Source organism: Etheostoma spectabile, chromosome 18 (genome assembly GCF_008692095.1).
Source record: "Etheostoma spectabile isolate EspeVRDwgs_2016 chromosome 18, UIUC_Espe_1.0, whole genome shotgun sequence".
Taxonomy (NCBI): Eukaryota; Metazoa; Chordata; class Actinopteri; order Perciformes; family Percidae; genus Etheostoma; species Etheostoma spectabile.
This window is the reverse complement of record NC_045750.1, coordinates 11,316,758-11,333,737: the sequence shown is the minus strand read 5'-3', so window position 1 is coordinate 11,333,737 and position 16,980 is coordinate 11,316,758. Positions and strand designations below refer to the sequence as shown.

The window sequence follows — 16,980 nt, the reverse complement described above, 5'->3', positions numbered from 1 at the left end:
GTGTGTGTGTGTGTGTGTGTGTGTGTATGTGTGTGTGTGTGTAACAAGCATAGTGTGCGCGCGCTGTGCATAAGCCTAGGTGCATTTTACTAATGGGCTGTTAAAATAACAATAAAAGGATACGCTATTGATTTTAGACCAGGTATTTATGGGTAAATGGCAGGATCACGTCCCACTGCCTTAAGATAGCCATACCCCAAGAATTCACCTGAACACATCTCGCTGTAAGATCAGCACGCTCATGGGCGCAATGATTTGCTATTTAAACGCCGTAGGCACTAGACGGTCTTAAAATAGCAAAGACACTTGCGTTGGGCTTTGCGCTGTGGAATGAAATGGAAAGCTTAGAAAGTACCAGTACTGGAAACTGAACATGCAGAAATAAGTCACATTTTGTGATACATACTGTACCTTAAAATTAGATTTCTGGATATGATGTGGGTAGATTTGTGGTTTATGGAATACCAAGAGAGTCCTGGGGAAAAAAGACAGCTAATTTTAATAACTAGAGTGTTATCTTAATCACATCAGGCCCCTTAACCGTCCTTTTTTCACGACTGTATGTTTTTCTATTGACACAGTATGTTTGCAGTAATTAAGTACATATTTGTGTCTGTGTGTGCGTGCATGCGTGTCTCACCAAAAGCATTTAGAGAAGTCATTCAGGTCGACCCATGTTTCCTGCATGATGGGTTTGACAGGAGCTGAGGGTTCCACAGTTACAGGTCTCTCCAAAGCAGTTTTGGGCCTATCTGGAAGGGAGATTAATTTGTGATTAATAATGTTATTAATAAACATTTTTGTTGGGTTAGACATGTGGTTAAATACCAATAAAAAATAGATATAGAATTGCCGGTGAAATCTCCCATTTTAAAATGCTGCGAGTAACAAATTGCCTTTCCTCTTGTGACTCATAACAAGTTATCCTCGACTCAAATCGTTATCTTAAACACAGTGAGCCAAATTGGCCAAACTCCCACATAATGGCATGGTGTAAGCGCACATGCACATCCATACTCCCACTCACTGACTCCCACTATCTCAATGCATGCAGCGAAAAGTCATAGACATGTGCACACTCTACATCCAAAAACACACGCATGCACACACACACAGTTGCTTTCCCCTCAGGCTTGTCTCAAAGAGAGAAGTCTGATCAGAAAGCTGAGGCGGCGAGGGCCAGTATCTCTGCTGAGCAATAGTGGTCCGCTAACTTAAACTGCAGGTGTTACTAAGCAACTAAACGGGGGCAGAGAGAAGGCAAGGAATTCAATCCAACAATTGAATAGTTGTCATAAGGCACAATATAAAGTGTCTTGGCCAACCGGTGGAAGTGTGGAGAGAAAGATGGAGGGATTGGAAGCGAGAGACGTAAATACTTGTAATCACTTTAATTGGACAATGCTGCACAGATGCTGCTAAGGTCAACCAATAATAAAGACCTTCACTACATTCCTCATTTTCAATTAAACAAAATTAATGATCACATGCCCATTTTAGTAGCCTAATATTTGACTTCAGGTAAGGCAATCTTGCATACAGATATAGTGCAGTTTATTTTCAGCATTGCAAAGGAACAGCTTTTACCATTGGAGATGTAATCGTTGTCCTTCTTCCTGTCCTCTGCAGTAACCTAAAGGGACAGAGAGAGAGAGTTACAGAGAGATAAACAGTGTGTTGCTGCTAGAGTAACACTGCGAGAGATACGCTTCCGCCCTCTAGTGATTCCATGCCAGCTGTGGCGTCGCGCCATTCTCGCCAAACACCAAAGGACACGAGACACGGTTTAATGTGACAAGGGCTTCTCCTCTCCTGCTAAAAACACCACCAGGGAATACCAGCTCTAATTTAGTTGGACTGTCAGTGACAGATGGGGAGTTATGTTGTTTAGCACTTAGTTACTTCTCTTAGAGGGAAATTACTCAACAGCTCTGATTTCATGCTCACCTGCCCAACTAAATTAAAGAAATATAGCTAAAGAGTTTATCAAATCCTTCAGATGCCATATTCTTCTGTCTGATACAAGGCACGGAATGATGAGGCCTGGAAAAAGGCAATCACTGTTGCTTTGATAACAAAGCTAGATTCAAGTGCAAAACGTGGTACACCTGTATCAAGTAGTTGAACATTACGCCAGGCCCCTTCATTTGAAGTTCCCTTGAGCAAAAATCCCTGGTGAATGTCCAACAAATTACCAACTCTGAATAAGAATTATGGCTTTATTTTGTGTAACTTCAAAACAACCCCAGCCAAGATGAGTCAGAGTGAGTGTGTGTCTGTGAGTCACCGCTTATTTGAATAAGTACCCGGAGACCCAGACAGATGGAGAGAGGCATTGTGATTGGAAGGCACACTTGCCCTCCTCTCTACCACAATAGCAACACTTAAAACATGTTAATGTGTGTAAAGGCTCAAGTCAAGCTCGAAAGCATGGCATGTCCCGTCCACCCACAACATGCTATTTATTAGATCACTTACCTGTGTACAGTAAGAGGACATGGAGATTGATAGATTTTACAAACAAGGCTCCTGGGATTTTAAGATGCTCCTTTGTCAGGAAAATGTATTTTTTTTCCTGTGATCATATTAGTTACGGATTGATGCGTGGAAAAAGGCGCATTACTTTAATACCACCTTTCATGGGGCTTTATTTTACAAAGCCAGTCTTTGCTCCCCAAGAAACTCTCTCCAGATATCACATTTTCTCTATTTTACATAAATGATAAATATCAAATAAAATCAAAGTTAAAGATCAAGCAGAAGGATATCCATTAATTGCAGAGCCCAGACTGGACTTTGGGAAATGTAGTTTTCTGGCACAATTAAACAGAAAACACAAATGGGCTTTGGTGACTTAGCGATTAACCACATTCCAAGCATATTGGGGACTAAAACAGTTACTCATTCAACCCTAATTTTGAGTGAGTAGGCCATTGAGGGTATTAGGGACATCATGTGCAACCACCCTCTTATATCCTAGGAGCTAGGCACAGAGGCAGATACTGTTGACCAGGGTTGACAGAAACAGAGGGAGGGGTCAAAACAGCACAAAAAAAGAACCTTCTCACTTGTTGTGCTGTCCCCTCAGCACGTGACCCAGCACGTGCTTGTGAAGAGCGGTAACAAACACTGAGTAAAAATGTGGCACACGTATGACAGATACACAAACCCATAAACGTCAGTGCATGTACACACAGACATCAAACGACACATCAAATTAGCGTGTCCATACTGCCCTAGCCTAACCGCTCTATAACTGGTCACAGTTACACAAGAGGGCGATTAATATGAACTCTATTTTTTCTCTCTATGCTAGGAGTGAAGTGTAATAATGAACCCCCCAGGAGACACAGACACTGATGGCTCACCATCTAATTGCACTGCTTTTTTCATCAGCACAGTACACGACCTCTCCCGGAATGAAACCCACGCAACCCGTTCACCACCACCCCACACCAGCCATTTTCTTTTCCCATCTCCCTCTGTTTCCTGCTCCGCTTTCTTCTCTCCCTGTCCAACTGTCACTTTCTTCCCACTTTTTAGTCCCCCTCCTTTCTTTTTCTGTACAGTTGGCCCCCTTCTTTATTCCTCTCTATCTTTGCTTCTATACTTGTCTTTGTGTCTGGCTGTGTGTGTCTCTCTGCTGCTGCCCTGAACACCCCCCCAATCTCCCTTCCCTCATGGGTTCTCTCTTTTGTGCAGATGTGCCCCTGGTCAGTGGTGGCCTGGCTGGGAGACAACAGAAGTGACTTTGAGACTGGGGGATGGCAGCCTTGTTGTCACTGACACACAGAGCCTCTCTGATGAGCCTTCAACTGCATACTTACAGGGTAGACAGAGGGGTGAAACAAGGAAATAAAAAGATGCAACAAAATTTTGCAGACAACTACTACAATCTTAGTAAGTGGATAAATGGCATTAAGCTGAGCTTCACAGAGCCTCATATCTAAATTAATAAATAGCTTGGGGTTACCACAATTGAGGTTCAACAACAAAATGGTCTGTGACATGTTAAACACACACTCACACACACACACACACACACACACACACACACACGGAATGTATAAATCACCTCTTTGCCCCAGGAAACAGTAATTCCGTGTACCTCTATTTTGTCTGTTGTGCTGGCTGGTGAGTTAGTGGTGCGTTCAACGGCATCAGGCTCAAAGTCTTCTGGGCATTCAGTCTCTTCTCTCTCAGCAATGTACACCAGAGGGGATCCGTAGGAACGTTTCCTCTGAGCACTCTGCTTGGCCTCTCTGACACACAAAGACATGTATTCATGCTGCATGCTATGTGGACATACTGCACATGCATCATATCATAATCATGACATACGTGCATCTCATGTCATGGTAATACATTTAGGACCGATACACCAGATCGTCTATAAGTGAGTCATGCATGTCACATTATAGACACCAAATGACACTGGAACAGCATTTATCCCGTCACACTGCTTTGAGCTGTGATTTGTTTTAATTTTAGGAATTGTTGGCAAACATTTACTTCCGTGATTATAGTTATAGTCAAGAGGGAACAAATCTTTATAACATTGTATTAAAAGCATAAAAAAGAAATATGCCCATATAGTTTGAATTCTTCAACTGCTACCTGGATTTCATTGCCCGGTGGCAGGGAGAACAGGGGGAACAGTAGGAAGATGGGGATAAGACTAATGTGATCATGAGAATATACTTTTTTTTATCCCCAGATGGAGGCTGTTTTCTTTCTTTCCTTCCTCTACAGTGAGGTCAGAGCAAAGGTCAGCTATAGAAATTAAAATACTCTTTAACCAATACGATACGCTTAAATTACCGGAAGAGCAGGACGACAAAATAGACTCATCTCTTTCAATTTTCTCAATCTTAGATCACATAAGTGTACATACAGCTCCGGGATGGGGCCGGCACTTCTCTTGACACGGTAGAAGAGAAGAGGGCTGGCAACCTCGATGAACTGTTCTAGTTTTGACAAAGAAAGCTCTGCAAAAAGAGAGAGAAAAAAACCCTCACACATCATGCCAGCAATGCTTTTTTACACACTGACTCTTTCTTACTGCATTTTTTGTTTCACCCGAGAGATCAGCTGATGTCAGATATGCCTGAGCCAGCAGCTATTTTCATTACAGAATTATTGTAGCTATCCTCCTTTTTTCATTTCAGCATGCGGAAGTGTTTGCCCTCTGTACTGCAGGTTCTAAATCTCCTGCATTAGCACTAGCTTTCCTTTCTAGTCATATTTATTTAGAACATTCACCTACACTCCATCACATAATTTGTGCTTTTCTGTTTGTTTGATATCCTCCCCTGCATCCTCCTCCTGGTGTCCCCCTTGACCACCTTTTTTTCCAAACTTAATTTTAACATTTTTATTTCCTGCCTCCTCCTCTGTTTCTCACGCACTCTGTGGTTCATCGGTGACCACAATCTCCTTCCGCGGGCGGATGAGTTTCCATTGGGGTATAGGTGGAGGTTTGGGTGGTGCCTCCAGCTGGCATGCCCGGGTTCTGGTCAACAGGACAATGTGGCTGTACAGCAAGGAGAAACCGTACCGACGAAGAAACTGTGAGGAATTTGCCTGTGTGCCCACAAATAGACAGATGCACAGACATAAACATACATACAGTACTTACTTATGAGTAACTTATGAGTAACTTATGAGTATGAGTAACATTTTCTCTCATTACTGTCCCCTGTAACCAACTCTACAGGTTAATCATGTTAAACTGTAAAAAGGGGATTCTGACCCAAGATCAGAGAGTGGAGGTGATATAACACCTCCAACAAAGGAAAATCCTGTCCACCAATTAGCCCTAGCATGGGTGTAAATAATTGAACAAGCCTGTTAAGGTGAAGCAACTGAATAGAACACACCATGCCCCAAGGTCACAAGCACTGTTATCTTTCATCTCCACCACCCACTGTTATTTTGGGGCTTCAGTACATTTTTCACATTACTGTGCCATATAACAGAGATGACCAATATAGTTTACATTTTAAAAAGGTATTGAAACACATCTATATGTTTTCACATTAAAGGTAGAATCATTATTTGGTGTGAGTAAGATTTTGTGTAAGTCTCTATATTTAATTGGATCCATATGGTTCAACACAAAAATGAGTGAGCATGTCAACACAAACCATAAATGTACCTTTTGTACGGCGTAGGGTCATTGATATAACTCCTAACATCATAGTTGAGTATGCTCTTCTTCTTCTTCACATCTTTGAAAATGCTTCTGTAGACGTTCTGGCTAGATTGCCTTTACTATGTACTATATAGTATTTGCATCACAATGTCAATCTCTCTACTGTAAGCTTCCAAATCTGTAATGAAGATCTGACTGCCATCTACAGAAGGTGAAATCTAATCTCATGGACGCAAATGTCTCTCATGGCGTGTGACGGAACTATAAAACTTATACTGAATAAGCACATGTATGCATAGCCAGCAACAGAAGAGGAATAGAGAAAAGACATACCATTTGTTCAAACCCACAGGAATTGTTATGAGGCTGTAAAGGGTAGTAGCTTGCACACACCACTACCTCGGGGGAACCTGAGAAACACACACACAAAAAAACTGACACTGGTACAGGTAAACCTTGTAGGCATATGCAAAGTCACACAAACACACATAAACACACACACACCAACATAGACATGTATGCAAAAATGATATACTCTGACAGTATGACTGACATTGTAGAACTTTCACTGTATCAGTACATAATAGATTTTACTGAGAGAAGAAATTATTGACGGACCCTAATTGAACATACTGATATAGTGAAACGTAGTGCCATCTACCAATGTAAAGTAGAGCTGATGAATAAAAAGTTACATGTATAAATCAATGTAAAGTGCCACCATGGAGGAGTGAAAGCACTATTGGCCTCCACAGGTATAAATAAGGCAACAAGAGAGAATCTAGGTGATCTATGGATGGCCCTGCCCCCGTATGGTGCATCTTAGAGAATATGATATAAGGACCACATGGGCCAAGGGACATGTAAAATCAATTTGAAGATACCATGGTGAAGAGAGATGGGAGCACTGCTAGACTAATACAAAGGCAACACATTAAGAATTGAACAGAGAAGTGGTTCTCAAACTGCATTGCGATTTATGCATTTCATTAGACATCGGGCACCAAAAGAGTGAGACAGAAAGAATGTGTAGGGTTTTTTATGTTTGCATGCATGTATGTAAGCACTGTGTGATGCATTTCCCTTAAAGGATAAAAGTTCCATTCAGGAATTACTACTTTGTGCGTGCATGTCGTTAAATCATTTTAGTAATATCCAACACTTTAATAATTAAAAAAAGATTGTCAACAAGTAAAATTGTAGGAGGGACCGAGGGACAGATTATTGGCAGGTGGCTAAATAAGAGCGCAAGAGAGGAAATGTAATTCACACTGCAACCCATTTATGTTGATGGGAATTTTTTTTTATACCTAAATGTTGTGTGTTATCAAGGGTAGAACTTTAATAAAGCCTTTACTGTATCGCTCAACCTTAAAGACATGAAACAACTCTAAGCCACACACTCTTTTCTGAGGACGTTTTAATCCATCTTTCATCACATAACCACATTTGACTTGGGAGGCTCTTCTGTCCTGCGGGAACACCAAATAATTCACCCTGCCACTGCTCCCTCTGCTGGTTTATTTATAGTCCACCATACACGCATTAACCATCTCACGCTCCATAATACATGAGTATGGGAAAACAGGAAGTGATGCTTGAAAGAACAGGAAAGAGGCAGAAGAGCACTGGCTGAAAAATAGAAGTATTCGTAAGAATGGCACGATAGTGAACTTTGGGTTTTCTCCAGTCCTAAAGTACATCACCAAGCCATAAATACTGAAAAGGTACAATATAAGCGTTATTACTGCTATAAGGCAATGGAATCATTGATAAGCGTGAGTTTCTTTTGGACAATGAAATATTCATTGTAATGCTCCATAGTAGTATATTGGTATCCATAGTAGAATTATGCAGAGGGAGGAAAATACTGATTTACACACACTGTGCATTCACATGCAGATATACAAAAATATAGTAATGCCCATATACAGACACACAACAGACATACTGTATATACATTTTCAAACAGCCCGCTGATAAATTGACAAGCTGTATTAAAGTATTATGTGCACAAATGATTGCAATCTAATGGATCATTGATTTAATTGACTCACTCAATTCAATGCGCAAGCAATGTGTGTAATTGAGATGTATGTTTCAGGGTATGCATGTGTGCGTTATTGTATGCCTTTCCATGTTTGTGTGTCCTGGTGTGTGTGTGTGTGTGTGTGTGTGTGTGTGGTGGGTGTGGTGTGTGTGTGTGTGTGTGTGTGTGTGTGTGTGTGTGTGTGTGTGTGTGTGTGTGTTTGTCTAACTGTAGCAGTATTAGACCTTTACTTTTCTCTGGCAGCTGATGCTTGCTGTCATTAAAGCTGGAATCTCTCCCTGCAGCTGGATCTGCAGTCTGTGGCTTCGTCTCCGGCAAACTCTCATCTGGGTGTGTAAATATGGGAATGGTGTCTTGTAAGAAATCCCAGGTTTTGCCCAAATATACAGACCTGAAAAGAGGTTAAAAAATCTGAATTGGTTACAAAGTACAAAGTTTCAAAATAATATTTCTTAAAATAACTTCTTCTTTTTCTTACTTCTTTTTTAAAGTTCACCAACTGCATTTTTTGGACCGGAATGTGCTTGCTTGTGACTGTCTGTCTACTTCTCTAATACAAAATTACAACTGTGATGAAGCAGCCTGATCCTGTCATTCTAATGTGAGGGGGGCACATTAGAATGTGTGTGTGTGTGTGTGTGTGTGTGTGTGTGTGTGTGCGTGTGTGCGTGTGTGTGGTGGTGTGTGGTGTGTGTGTGTGTGTGTGTGTGTGTGTGTGTGTGTGTGTGTGTGGGTCCCATAACTAGACAGTGAGCAGAAATTTGAATTTATGTAATCCTGTAAAATTTGTGTGGGTACATGCACATGCGACTGCAAACTTATGTGTCACTGAATCAATCCAAAACACATACAATGTCATGTTAAGTGCCTGTACGTGTTGATAGGTTCCCCAGGCAACTCACTAACAGCCGCTAACTTGCTGAGCTAGAGAGAATTACACTTCACTGACAAGCTGAGATTCTCCACTCCATGCTGCCCCCCCCCCCCACCCCCACATTATGTATCTCTGTATCCATTTACAACCCCAATCCTCAGACTTCTTATACCATTGTAGACAGATACACTTTTCTTGCTCCCTTTGCTACAGTATACTTTATAAAATAGTACACTTTTTTAGATAGTCTTTCAATGGAAAATATAAAGAAGAAGACACAATACAGTACAAGATTGGAGTTGGCCAATAAGGATCTTACCTAATAGGACGGATTTCTGGGCTCCAGCCGGTCAGGGTGTGTATAAAGGTCAATTCGCCCATCTGCCCGCAGACCTCTGACACCACACTGAGAAACAACAATACAAAGAACTGTTAAAAAAGACAGATGTGCAACAAGCCAGAGACTCCTTTCAAACTACCCATTGTGGCATTGGCACTGTTCTCAAATGGAACTTGTGAGATCAGTTTCAATTTGTTAAATTGCACATAATATGCTTGGTGCTTGAGTGGTTAAACTCATGGCAATACTGTTTCTATGCAATTGACTTTGAATTGATTGTATTGATTGTCAGTTTTTCTTGTTCTCTGTCTTTATTTTATCATGATGTTAAGGGATGACACCAGTGAAGACAACAAAGGTAACTGACATCCATGAACTTTGCCATTTCTTTGTGACAAAAGTGTAGACTTAAGTATCACGAATAACGAATGATGAATTGACTCTCGTTGTTGTTTGTTCAAGTCTGCAAGAATACAGGCTCAGCTTCTGTTCTACATTTTGAAATGTGTCTTATGGTATGTGTAATGCACCTATTATTTAAGTCTCTAGAACTAATTTGAAGGAGTGTGTGTGTATGTTTCTTTAGCACACAATTTCCAGTTTAAACAGATGGCTGCTGCAGCTCTAATTGGTCCTCTTGGGATTCTGTTGCCAACCTGTCCAGTCCACAGCACAGTCATGATACCCGAGGAAGGGAAATCAATACAACTTGATCAGTAATGCCACAGCCCATAACCACTACAAAAATGCTACTCAGCTCCAAAGTGACGGAGCCCTCAAATTCATCTTTTTATATAAAAAAAAAAAGACAACTGCTTTTCTGAGAAGCTCCAGCAGACACCGGGGCAAAGTTTGGAACTAGTTCAGTACAAAGAACTTTCACTATGGTTCATAAATTATATGGTTCATAAATTCACGAGGAGAAAGGCTCCTTTGTTTCCTGTCTTGGATGAAACATTTATGTCTCGACCTTCTGTGGACACTGAAACAGCCACCTTCACACACGCCATGTTTCCCCATCACAGACACACACACTGCCTGTCTGTCACCAAACTCAAGACAGATCAGGGCAGAGATTAGGTCAGGTGAAGGTTTGACTAAGTCAGCAAAACACACTCTGTGTGGGGGTTCTTGTGCATGTGTGTGTGAGCTTTAAATAGTTTAGTTCATTTCATACAGCCTGTACAGTATGCAATTGTCAACCAGGAAATGAACCTCCTGAACCCTGATTTCCAATAACAATTTATCTTCAAAAACTTCAGAGTAAAGCCTACACCGTAAACTATATTGACAGTACATGAAATGTGGAAATTCTAGGTGTGTTGCGCATTATTTTATAAACATTTCCTAATAGTTCAGCATGAAACATTTGGTATCTTTGGAAACACTGTGATCTTGACTAAATTTTGAAATAAAGCTCTGTGAATTTTATTAATGTCCACGATCTGACAGGGTCAAAATGTTCTCAGAAATCAGTTAGTAAATTACTTTCATTTTGTCAACTGCAAATTACAGGTTAACTATCCATCCATTCATCTTCGACCGCTTATCCGGTATCGGGTTGCGGGGGCAGCAGCTCAAGTAGGGGACCCCAAACTTCCCTTTCCCGAGCCACATCAACCATCAACCGACTGGGGGATCCCGAGGCGTTCCCAGGCCAGGTTGGAGATATAATCTCTCCACCTAGTCCTAGGTCTTCCCCGGGGCCTCCTCCCAGCTGGACGTGCCTGGAACACCTCCCTAGGGAGGCGCCCAGGAGGCATCCTTACCAGATGCCAGGTTAACTACTGCATTTAAATTCAATTGAAATTGAGAAATAGTAACATCCTTTACTGTCTACTGCTTTACTTAAGCAGGGTCAGTGTACAGTGTTAGATTAAAGGGGAAGTGTGCATAGTGTGTATTTCTACAGTGGTCCTATTAGAGGCAGGCTACATAGTGGGTATAAACTTGGAATAAGCTTGACTCTGTCCTTCCGCCCTCTTACTTTAAGACTATTGTAACTGTTTCTCAACTCCTTCTGGCCATACTGAGATGCTTATGGAATGTACAGTAACTCACTTTGTGTTGGCCACTTTAATAAGAGCCTTAGCCAACAGCATTGGCCACAACTCTGACTGATGGGTGGAGGCTGGAAGAAGCAGGTTGTTTTCTTTATCAAATGGCATTGAATCATCCACTGTTATCTTCCTCCAACAACCCTAAAAGAAAGGAAGGAAGACATAGTGAGTGAAGATACGGTTTAACAATCAATGCACCTCAAATAGCAGTTCTAGCAAGTCATGTAAACCTTAAAGGGAAATACATATATTTCCTTTATAGCCAAGAGTTAGATGAGAAGAATGATACCACTCTCAGGTCTCAGATCACCACCTTATTAACCACTTTATAAGTAAAACAAAATAAAGGAAAATTTGCATTTTTTTAGAGTGGCAGAGGTGGACATGTGGATAATGCACAGAAAAAAGACAAGACATGTTGACCAGGGTCTCAGAATCACCAATAAAATCAATTCAGCTTAAAAAGAAGCATCATCTCACAGAATATTTGTAATGATGGAATGCTGTTTTTTGCTAAATATTTGAGCTGCTGTATATATTTACACTTGCACCTCTCACACCAGAATGGAGTGTTACCCTCAGGCCGAGTATTTAAGCGGTGCTTGCATCGACTGATCAGCTATTACCTGTTTCATCTATGCTCATTATCATTGCCTCATTGATGGATCTTCTGGTCCGCTATCAGCTGAGAGTAACATCAAACACATTCAAGTGTACTAGGCAGCCTTCATAACATTCTTTTACCTACTTTTATTTTGCTGATAACTTCATGCCAACACTGCTTGCATTCAACTCCCTCCACCACCCCAAATCCATCCAAAATGTGCTAACCTTTGGGTATTGCTGACTCTACTAGGATCTAATATTCATGTACATGAACAGGTTTCACTGACTCTGTACTACAGTGTGTTATGTAATTTGTTCTCCCAGCATAATTCTCAAAATTCCTTGAAAGTTTCCTAAAAGAACAGAGCATTTTCTGCAGAATTGAACTCTATAACCATTTGCAGTGAATTCCTTAAATTAAATGTTTCTGACTGAAATAGCAGTTTCATGTTAGAGGAAGCTGAACTCTCAACTCCTTTACCAAACAGTCTGTACATTGTGGTGGGGGTGACAACTGCATTTAGAGGTAATAAGAGGAGCTGATGTGATTGGCCATGACGGATACAAGTTTCTAACACATCCACTGCTTATGTAAACTCATTTCTCCTACCATTTTAAAGTGTGCCACAGGTGTGATTCAGATGATCAAAGCCCAATGTGTAACTCATGACCTTAAAATCTCAGATCTATGGGCTTCACATTCTAACAACTCTCCTAGCATTAGCTACATTATGCTCGCATCTTAGCATCCTGTTTGGTGTCAGAGCTTGTTACATGCCGGCTGTGGTGTGTTCTGTCTACTGGCCGTCTGGGGGAGTTTCACACTGCTTGTAAGAAAAAGCAGCCCGAGCAGGTGATAATCTGACTGATTGTTCACAGCTGTGCCTCTCTATCTTTTCTATCTATCAGAGCAGTGTGCATAGTGTGGGCGAGCTTACTTTCTTCTTTGCTTGTTCTTTCACTTTCTTGTCAAAACATCGCCCTAAGGAGGAGCTCAATGTGTTCGCACATGGGGTAAAATACAGTGTGAAATGGCCAGTTAGAGGAGAGCTGAAGAAAAAGAGGAAAGGAGAAGCCGAGTTTTAGGATGATGGAAAAACAGGGTGAGAAAATGAGATTGGAATGGATATTTACAGCAGCAAGAAGGAAGAAAAAAAGATTGGGGTGGAACAATAAAGAATCACATGAGCAGGGGAGAAAGAGAGCAGCCTATCAGCGAAAACAGTGGAAATGGGAAGGGTGGTTGGGGGCTGGGTGCTTCATACCATCTCAACAACCATCTGTTAGCGTGCTATGGTTGGCACGGGGACTGCTGCCTACAACCGTGTCATGCTTGTTTGTCAAGGCAAGACTCGCAGTGTTACAGAACCCCATCATTTTTAGCTCTCCCATTTTTTTCAATCTCTCACTGACCCAAATTGTTGTGCTGGAAGAAGTTCCCTTTCAGAAATGACACAATGATGTATTGTCCACTACTTAGAGATCTGTGGCAAGCAACACAAACTCTCAGGCCAGCATCTTTAAGCTGTATCCCAAAGTAATGATGAACCTTATTTAGAGGCAAAAACCTGTAAAATCTTTACAGTTGCACATAATATGAATTATTTTCATATATAAATTTCAGTATGAATTGTTCCTGCTCTAATGGTCTTAAGGGGCAATTGACTTGTGTTAAGACTTATCAAATCAGGCAATATATGAAGCCAGGCCACTTTTGGCACAGTAGTAAGACTGATTGACTTGAGCTTTGAGTGGATAAGGCTTTTTTCATCCCTTCCCCCGTCCAACCCTCAGTCCATCCTCATCCTCATAAAATGCAATATTGTGTTATCCGTTGCCTCAAGTGTGCCTCTAAAAAATGTATTATTAACAAGAGTCATTGTGATGTCAGAAGGTTTGACTTTCCTAAAAACCTAATCTTTAGTAACCTTACAGTAGATGTGTGAATGGATGTTTGTGTGCATGTCAGGCTCACCATCCAGTAGAGTTTGACAACGTATTTCCCATAGTTGTTGTAGAGCGGCTCATGACCTTTTATCACTTTACACAACGAGTAGATGTGCTCCCAAGGTCTCCAAACATCTTGTTCTGTAAATGTGCTGTTATGCAGCGTCCAAACAATGTAGATCTCACTGATGATCCACCTCATCAGCTTGATCAAAGATGGAGGAGAGAATGGGGAAAAAAATAATTACGAGTTTAACAACTATCAACCAATCTTTAAATCTATTGGACGGATCCTCAATTATCATTCACAAAAATAACCCTTTCTGTCAGTAAAACGTCACCATGTCTGACATATGAATTACAGTATCCAAGTGCTGTTTGATACCTGTCATTGAAAAGTATAAAACAGTTGAAAACTAACCTCGCTGCAAATCAGATGATCATTGGGGGAGACTAGGTCAAAGGCTGTTTTGTTTTCAACAACGGTGAGACCCTACAGTAAAATAAAGCAGATCACTGTATTCATTGTAGGCATAAATTAATACATGCGCCTGAGAACTTTAGCACCTTCACAGCCAGATGACTGACAGAAAAACGCTATGCTCTAAGGTTGTTATACAGCGTGTGGTAGCATCTGTACATTTCAGTATTATTCAGTACAATAACACATTGATTAGCCAGCTTTGGAACATTGCTGTCATGCCTCACCTGTTTAAAATGGACATGAATATTTAACCTACTTAATACTCCTCTACTCATCCCAGGTCTTAAACTGGTCTAACCCTGCCATGATACTCCCAAGACTGTGTCTGCGATGAATATTTCACATCCAAGTTAATAGACTCAGTGTTACTAATTAAAAATTAATTAATAGGTCAGGTGATGGTGAGACAGATCAGGGGATCTCACTTCAAGAGAGGTTGAGTTTTCTCCCTTTGTCACAGCAACTCTAAGTAAGAACCAAATTTTGAATTAATTCTATAACGAGAGTTTCACAGTAGAGCTGTTGCCTGCATCCGCACAGCTGATTGCTTTTTTGATTAATCTCTATTCCTCTTGTATGAAATTAATGAAATGCTTCTAACATCTTTAGTGAAAAGGCAGCTTGTGACCTGGCAAGGACTAATTCAAAAAGCAGGAAGCTTCCAGTAATTGCTCAATACTGCATTGAGTGACGGGTAACACAAAAGTGGAGTGATGCAATTAAAACTTCCTTGGAGGCAACTACAGAGCTGATTTCCTTAACTACATTTCACACTGTGTGGCAAAGAAATGCACTTGTTGATCCATCTAATGGCTGCAACCAACAGTTAATTAACAATAAATCAATATTTTTTTAAACAGGAGATGAATGCTTTAGTCTTTGCAAGTCCATGTTTTTGATGCTACATAATGTGGTATACTATAACAGTCCAAGCATAAACCATTTTTATCAGTTTTACAGTGCCATGGAATAACTGTCATTGTTGCAGACAGGTAGAATTTTGGCATGTACAGTACTACTACAGAAACCATATAATTAACATAGAAGCATACCGTATTGAAAATAAACTCTGTAGGACGCTTCCAGGAATGCACTTTCAAAGATGGAGGCAGGGGAATTTTTCCCTCAGGGTCTTCAAAAAATGGCTGCAGACAAAAGCAAACAAAGTGAATGTGACATACAGAAACAGAGATCAACATTATGTGAAAATTAGTCACTTGTAAAGTGGATTTGAAACATTGCATTGCTGATGCAAATATCAATATTTTATACTCCAGATTTACAGCATTGTGACTCTTGCTTGTCTTTCCATCTTCAGCTCCTTTACTCGAGTCCCATCTCTCCTTGTTGACTTCTGCATCATTCCACTCAGGCCAATTGGGAAATCTGCATCTCCAGACACCTCCTAGGCTCTCAGAGGAAGTAGCTAGGGACGCTGCTCTGAAATAATGACACATAACTCTTCATATCTTTATTTGTTTCTTGGCTTCCCTTTTGTCAATATTCAGCAAAAAATTAGCCAGCTCAGTACCAAAGATTCAGTAAAGAGTAAACGCACCAAATCCCTGTTTACCCTCTCATAGTGGAATTGATATTAGCTCTAATAATGGCTGAATGTTTTCGCCATAATGATCACAGAACTGGGTTATTTTTTACACACATGCCGTATGCCTTGCAGCTAAACAGACAGACAAATAGATTGATAACTTTAGATAGATAGGTAACGTCAGTCACGTTACATTATTTACGTAACACAAGTAAACCAATTACAGTTAAAATGTGATGTTCTGTCACAATTGGCAAGCTTCATATATACTAACGTTCACTAACGCTAGCGTAGTTTATTTTGATAATACGTTTTTAACTTTAATGCTAACTAAAACTAGCCTTAATTAACGCTGTAAAAATTAGCTAACCAAACTCACTCCGTCTGTCGGTCGGATAAAGATACTTTACTGGAAGATGACTCCTTTTTCTTAGGTTGTGCCTTGGACATTGCACTTGGTTTAATAAATCTGAAAGCTAATTGACCAAGAACAAGTTAGGTAGCTAGCGTTAGCCTGCCCGGGAGGAGCTGCCTTTGCTTGGTTTGGTCTGCTCTTGAGAGTTTACTCGTTGCGAAGCAACGGACCTATAACGTGGGTGGGGTCTCGGGCAAAATGGAGGGATGGATAGATTTTCCTTTACAATACATCGATTTAAAGAAACGTAAATACCGTAAATTAAACAACCTATATGTAAACTGGAAAAATATTGCAATATCCAAGAATATCAACACAAAATATAGCCTTAAAATGCGGTGCAAACTTTTCTGGAACCATCTAAATAAAATGTAACGTTAACACTAAAAGCATAACAAAAGGTGCATTTTGGCTTATATTTTGTAAACTAAATCAGAAATAACGGTACCAGTGGGGGCTCTGCACATATTCAGTGCTAGGTTAGGTAGAATCTAAACTGTTGTA

General features: G+C 40.6%; 1 protein-coding gene across 5 annotated transcripts in view; it reads right to left on the bottom strand.

Moving 5' to 3' along the window:
- adgb (androglobin) overlaps window positions 1–16,672 on the bottom strand; it is a 41,749-nt gene extending 25,077 nt beyond the window's left edge. Inside the window, exons 1-15 of one of the 5 annotated variants that reach the window (XM_032542319.1) lie at window positions 16,441–16,672; window positions 15,799–15,955; window positions 15,568–15,660; window positions 14,453–14,524; window positions 14,060–14,236; window positions 11,480–11,619; window positions 9,398–9,484; window positions 8,429–8,595; window positions 6,488–6,564; window positions 5,409–5,583; window positions 4,895–4,988; window positions 4,109–4,262; window positions 1,588–1,633; window positions 641–752; window positions 412–475 (exon numbers count right to left, since the gene is read on the bottom strand). In XM_032542319.1, the coding sequence (XP_032398210.1) occupies window positions 412–475; window positions 641–752; window positions 1,588–1,633; window positions 4,109–4,262; window positions 4,895–4,988; window positions 5,409–5,583; window positions 6,488–6,564; window positions 8,429–8,595; window positions 9,398–9,484; window positions 11,480–11,619; window positions 14,060–14,236; window positions 14,453–14,524; window positions 15,568–15,660; window positions 15,799–15,955; window positions 16,441–16,511 (1,686 nt within the window). In that variant the 5' untranslated portion in view covers window positions 16,512–16,672. The remainder of the gene's footprint in view (window positions 1–411; window positions 476–640; window positions 753–1,587; window positions 1,634–4,108; window positions 4,263–4,894; window positions 4,989–5,408; window positions 5,584–6,487; window positions 6,565–8,428; window positions 8,596–9,397; window positions 9,485–11,479; window positions 11,620–14,059; window positions 14,237–14,452; window positions 14,525–15,567; window positions 15,661–15,798; window positions 15,956–16,440) is intronic. The other 4 variants (XM_032542317.1, XM_032542316.1, XM_032542318.1 and 1 more) reach the window with 4 other exon arrangements.
- Window positions 16,673–16,980: the final 308 nt, after the last annotated feature.